Source organism: Pelobates fuscus, chromosome 8, assembly GCF_036172605.1.
Source record: "Pelobates fuscus isolate aPelFus1 chromosome 8, aPelFus1.pri, whole genome shotgun sequence".
NCBI classification, from domain to species: domain Eukaryota; kingdom Metazoa; phylum Chordata; class Amphibia; order Anura; family Pelobatidae; genus Pelobates; species Pelobates fuscus.
The window spans coordinates 110,491,752-110,497,095 of record NC_086324.1 but is presented as its reverse complement, the minus strand read 5'-3'; the positions used below and the strand labels follow the sequence as shown (position 1 = coordinate 110,497,095).

The 5,344-nt window shown below is 44.8% G+C and overlaps 1 protein-coding gene across 2 annotated transcripts in view; it reads left to right on the top strand.

The window, feature by feature from the left end:
• The first annotated feature begins 337 nt into the window (after nt 1–337).
• Nucleotides 338–5,344, top strand: part of HAPSTR1 (HUWE1 associated protein modifying stress responses) — a 118,521-nt gene continuing 113,514 nt past the window's right edge. Inside the window, exons 1-2 of one of the 2 annotated variants that reach the window (XM_063430221.1) lie at nt 338–833; nt 1,601–1,681. In XM_063430221.1, the coding sequence (XP_063286291.1) occupies nt 638–833; nt 1,601–1,681 (277 nt within the window). In that variant the 5' untranslated portion in view covers nt 338–637. The remainder of the gene's footprint in view (nt 834–1,600; nt 1,682–5,344) is intronic. The other variant, XM_063430223.1, reaches the window with a different exon arrangement.

Here is a 5,344-nt window from a genome sequence, read left to right as displayed (position 1 = left end):
GTGAATTTTCCAAAGTGAATTTTAAATTCAAGGTAAATATAATCAAACTGGAAACGTTTCTAAGTCAGCAACCTATTTGGCTACTTTGGCCTCAAAATTGAAATTCAGTTTGAATTCTCACATTTTCGTAAAAACACAGCCTGCCTCCAACTTAACAACGCCAGGCTCTATTGCTTAGTGCACATGCGTATTTTCCTCTCTGTTTGATCATCCAACCAAGCTTGCTCTTACCCCCACCCATTTTGACATCATTTGATTGTCACAGAGGTTAGCCAATCCGAGATCCATTCTTGAGGTTCAAGTCATATGCACAGGAAACGACTAGCCACTTACACTTTTGTGGCCAGAATAGTGGGAGGGACATAGAGATCAGCAAACTCTTCAGAAGTAACGCTTTATTTCTGGTCAGCGGCGTCACTGACTTAGCTTATTTGGAGTAATCTGACCGAGGTTATGGGGTTGAGGTAGGGTAAAGTTGGTTTTCCCAACAATAAGTAGAAGTCGTGGAGTCATCATTGAATTAATTAAACACTGGAGGGTGGTTAGGATCTGCTGAGCACGAACACTGGCAACTAACACTGCGACAAAGAAACCTTTCTTGGTCTGGATATTGTGAGTATTGAGACCCCGAGTAAGAATGGAGGACAAGAGAGAGGAAGGCGAGGCCGAAATTCAGGAACATGGACCCGAGCACTGGTTCTCCAAATGGGAGCGGCAATGTCTGTCGGAGGCAGAGCAGGAGGAGCAACCTGATGAGGAGGCCGAGCACAGTCAGCAGAAACTCTGGCACCTTTTTCAGAACTCGGCGACCGCTGTGGCGCAGCTCTATAAAGGTCAGAGTAGTGAACAAAGATTGATTGGGGTTCTGGGTGTCGGGCAGGTGGATGTTATACCAAAGCTGGACTCGCATCCTCGGAGCCTGGTGCATTAATTCGTATATTCCGCTTTGCCCAGCAACAGTGGTGGACAAACAAAATGGCGGATAGATTGTTCCAAGAAGCTGGTTTGAGCGGATTATAACTGCATACACAAATCTTATCCTTCAATTTTTAGATACATTGATTTGAATATAGTTTACGTGAAGCTGTTTGCTTTTGAAATTGTCTTGTGACTTCACATTGCTTTGACTGTATATTTTCGTCCCAGGGGTGGGGTTAGGTAAAATGATTTTCTCCAATTATTGCTGAGACGTTCTATTCGACTTATAATTAACAGGGCCCCTTGCATGGAATATGCAACAGTTGTGGATGAATATCTGAAACCTTCTTAAAAAAACATTTATTTCTCTTTTTTCTTATCCTTTTGGAATAAGAATGGACTCGCAATGAGTCAATTGTCAATAAAGTAAATGCTTCAATTAATAACTGTAAAGTGTAAAACAAAATGGCGTTAATTTCCCTATTATGGAGTATGCATTGTTGTCCCACTCACCATTTTTGGTTTCCTTCCAGCAGGGTTCTGGGTGTCGGTGTCTGTTCATGTGTATTTAAATCCCCCGAGTACATATGAAATATTTATTAAATCTACGGGTTTCAATTGAAAATGTCTGCTTTCCATACCTAATGATTGTGGCTCATGTGGCTCATTTTCTCACTTGCAGATCGAGTATGTCAACAACAAGGGCTGTCACTGTGGGTGCCTTTTCAAAATGCTGCAACAGCTGTCACCAATCTTTACAAAGGTAGATTTTAATATATTGTATGATGAATTGGTGGACACAAACAATTTGTCTGAGTTTGTATAGGCCCTTAGCTTCTTGTGTAAATGGGTGACACTGATCCTGTTTTTGAATGGTTTGGCCAAATAAATGACACCTCAACCCCATTCATACTACAATTTAGTGGTCATTCTAACATTGGATGCCAATGATGGCTCACATAGTTGAGCTGTAATATGTGTGTGTGTGTGTGTATATATATATATATATATATATATATATATGACAGCACTCACTGGATTGAACAATGTGAATAAGTGTATTAAATTTCAGCCAATTACCGGTAGTTTTTTGTGGTTTTAGGATGAGTGCCAGACATGGAATTTTGCGTGTGTGTGTATATAGAGAGAGAGGGAGAGATCTATAGCTCCTACAATGGAACCTCAAAACTCTAACTTAATCCGTTCCAGAAGGCTGTTTGAGAGCAGAGTTGTTTGAAAAACGAATCAAAATCCATAAAAATTAAAGGACCACTATAGTGCCAGGAAAACATACTCGTTTTCCTGGCACTATAGTGCCCTGAGGGTGCCCCCACACTCGGGGACCCCCTCCCGCCCGGCTCTGGGGAGAGGAAAGGGTTAAAACTTACATTTATTCCAGCGCCGGGCGGGGAGCTCTCCGCCTCCGATCCTCCCTTTCGGCTGAATGCGCATGCACAGCAATAGCTGCGCGCGCATTAAGCCGGTCGCATAGGAAAGCATTTACAATGCTTTCCTATGGACGCTTGCGTGCTCTCACTGTGATTTTCACAGTGAGAATCACGCAAGCGCCTCTAGCGGCTGTCAGTGAGACAGCCACTAGAGGATTTAGAGGCTGGCTTAACCCTTATATAAACATAGCAGTTTCTCTGAAACTGCTATGTTTATATATAAAAAAGGGTTAAACCTAGCTGGACCTGGCACCCAGACCACTTCATTAAAGGGGCACTCCAGGCACCCAGACCACTTCTGCTCATTGGAGTGGTCTGTGTGCCAACTCCCACTACCCTTAACCCTGCAGGTGTAATTATTGCAATTTTTTATAAACTGCAACAATTACCTTGCAGGGTTAAGTCCTCCCCAGTGGCTGTCTACTAGACAGCCACTAGAGGTCACTTACTGCATCATAGCACAGATTATCTGTGCTAGAGCGTCGCTGGACGTCCTCACGCTGTGTGAGGACCTCCAGCGTCGCTCTATTCCCCATAGGGAAGCATTGAACTTCATTTTCAATGCTTTCCTATGAGGTGCGCCAATGCGCATGCGCGGCATTGCCGTGCATGCGCATTGGGAATCCTCGGCCGGTGGGCGGGATCAGTCTCGCCCACCGGCCGACGGAGGAAGAAGGTGGAGCGGCGGGGGAGGAGCAGGCAGCGACGTGGGACATGTCGCTGCCTGAGGTAAGTGACTGAAGGGGTTTTCACCCCTTCAGTAACTGGGGATTGGGGGGTGGGAGGGAGAGGGACACTCCAGTGCCAGGAAAACGGATTGTTTTCCTGGCACTGGAGTTTCCCTTTAAGCTGAAGTGGTCTGGGTGCCTAGAGTGGTCCTTTAATGTAAATTAGATAATCCGTTCCAGACCCCCAAAAGTACAGCATTTTAACACACATTTTACAGTTTAATAATATCTTAAATGCATGCAATCATACAGAAAAGCTATAAACACTTTGTAAATGAAGTGAAATTGTAACTTCACTTTACCTGTCAGCTCTTTTTGCAGACAGAATGGTCTTCTTCGCTTAGTCTAGTGCATGGGTCGTCAACCTGGTCCCTACCGCCCACTAGTGGGCGTTTTAGGATTCCAGGTGGGTGGTAGGGATTTCCAGGTTTTGACGACCGGGCGGGTGCCAGCCGGCGGTACCCCTGCGACTGGGTACCGCCGTGACCATTTGCGGCCCCGGCCCGCGCGGCAAACCGCCGGGGCCGCATATGGAGGGGTCCATCGGGTGGCCCATGCTGTCAGGGCCACCCGATGGATGTGGATTGTGAGGGGGCCCGGTCAGCGCTGGGCGCTTTAACAGCGCGACCGGGCCCCCTGTGATGACATCACAGAGCTGGGAGGAAGTGATTCCCCGGTCACTCCTCCCAGCTAACACTGAGAGCCGCGCGGGAGGAAGACCAGGGAGTCAGAGTGGGAACTCTGACTCCCATCCACCTGAGCCACCACTGGACCCCAGGGAAAGTCACCCTCCTGCACCTTAAAGGTAGGAAACAGGAGGGTGACTTAAATATAATGTGTGTGTGTGTGTGTGTGTCTGTCTGTATGTCTTTGTATGTATGTGTGTCTGTCTGTATATATGTGTCTGTCTGTATGTATGTGTGTCTTGTCTTGTGTGTGCATGTCTGTGTGTGTCTGTATGTGTGTGCGCCTGTCTGTTTGTATGTATGTGTCTTGTGTGTGTGTGTGTGCCTGTCTGTGTCTTTGTGTGTGTCTGTATGTGTGTCTTGTGTGTCTGTATGTCTCTGTATGTGTCTTGTATGTCTGTGTGTGTCATATGTGTGTCTTGTGTGTGTGTGTGTGTATGTCTGTTTCTGTTTTTAAATTAAGAAATTCCAATGAATTTCCATTTGAAATAATCACAAACGCATGCCTCGTCTAGAAGTTTTCACAACCTAAAAATGTGAATTCTTCCAGCCATATTGTCAACGCCATTCTGATATAAACCTCTTGGATATGTCTGCTTTGCTAGAAATTACATCTTAGAACATTTATTTGTCATAGATAACCTCTGTGCCTCCATCTGCAGTAAAAGCCCGCCTGCACTTTGGGACAGACAATAACCAGAAGCCTAAAAAGCCATACAAAAACACAGTCATTGAAAATAAAAATGAGTGCTATCTTTCGATGACGCAATACACAGCCTATCAAAAGTGAAATAATAAAAATAAGTCACCCTCCTGCACCTTAAAGGTAGGAAACAGGAGGGTGACTTAAATATGTGTGTGTGTGTGTCTTTGTATTTATTTATTTATTATTGCTATTTATAAAGCGCACACAGATTCCGCAGCGCTGTACAATTAGTGGAGAAACGTACAATATACACAGACAAATACAAGAGGTAAGAGAGCCCTGCCCGTAAGCTGATATCTAGCCATTGGAGCTCTTTTATACAAAGTGCTTGGCTAGATGGCCCGTGAGCTTACAATCTAAAGGAAACCATGGGGATTTGAGACAAGAGGTAGCAGGGGAAGTTTGGAGGTGATGGCTGAAAGAGTTAACAAAGAGAAGCTATTGGTAAGATGTTAGGGGAATGAAGAGGTAATTGGGTGAGAATCTCAAACAGCTGGAGGAGCATGCTATATCTTTAAGGAGAGCCTGGGTGGGAAGTGGGGAGAAAAAATGCAGTCTTCACTGAGTTGATTGTGAAGTGTGGCCTGAGGAATAGGGATAGAACAGTCATATGAAGGTATTTACGACTGGGGAGGGGAAAAGGAGAGTGTGAGAGGGGGGAGGGGCGGGCAGAGTAGGCATGTGTTATAAACTATTGAAAAGTTTAGCAACCAAATTCTATCACCCAAAATATTAATAACTGTCTACATGAAATATTGGTCAGAATCATTAAATGACAGTGGTACACACTGCATGCACATAACATTACAGTGGCAAACTACAGGTATAAATTGTAACAACTCTATAGTAACACATGAG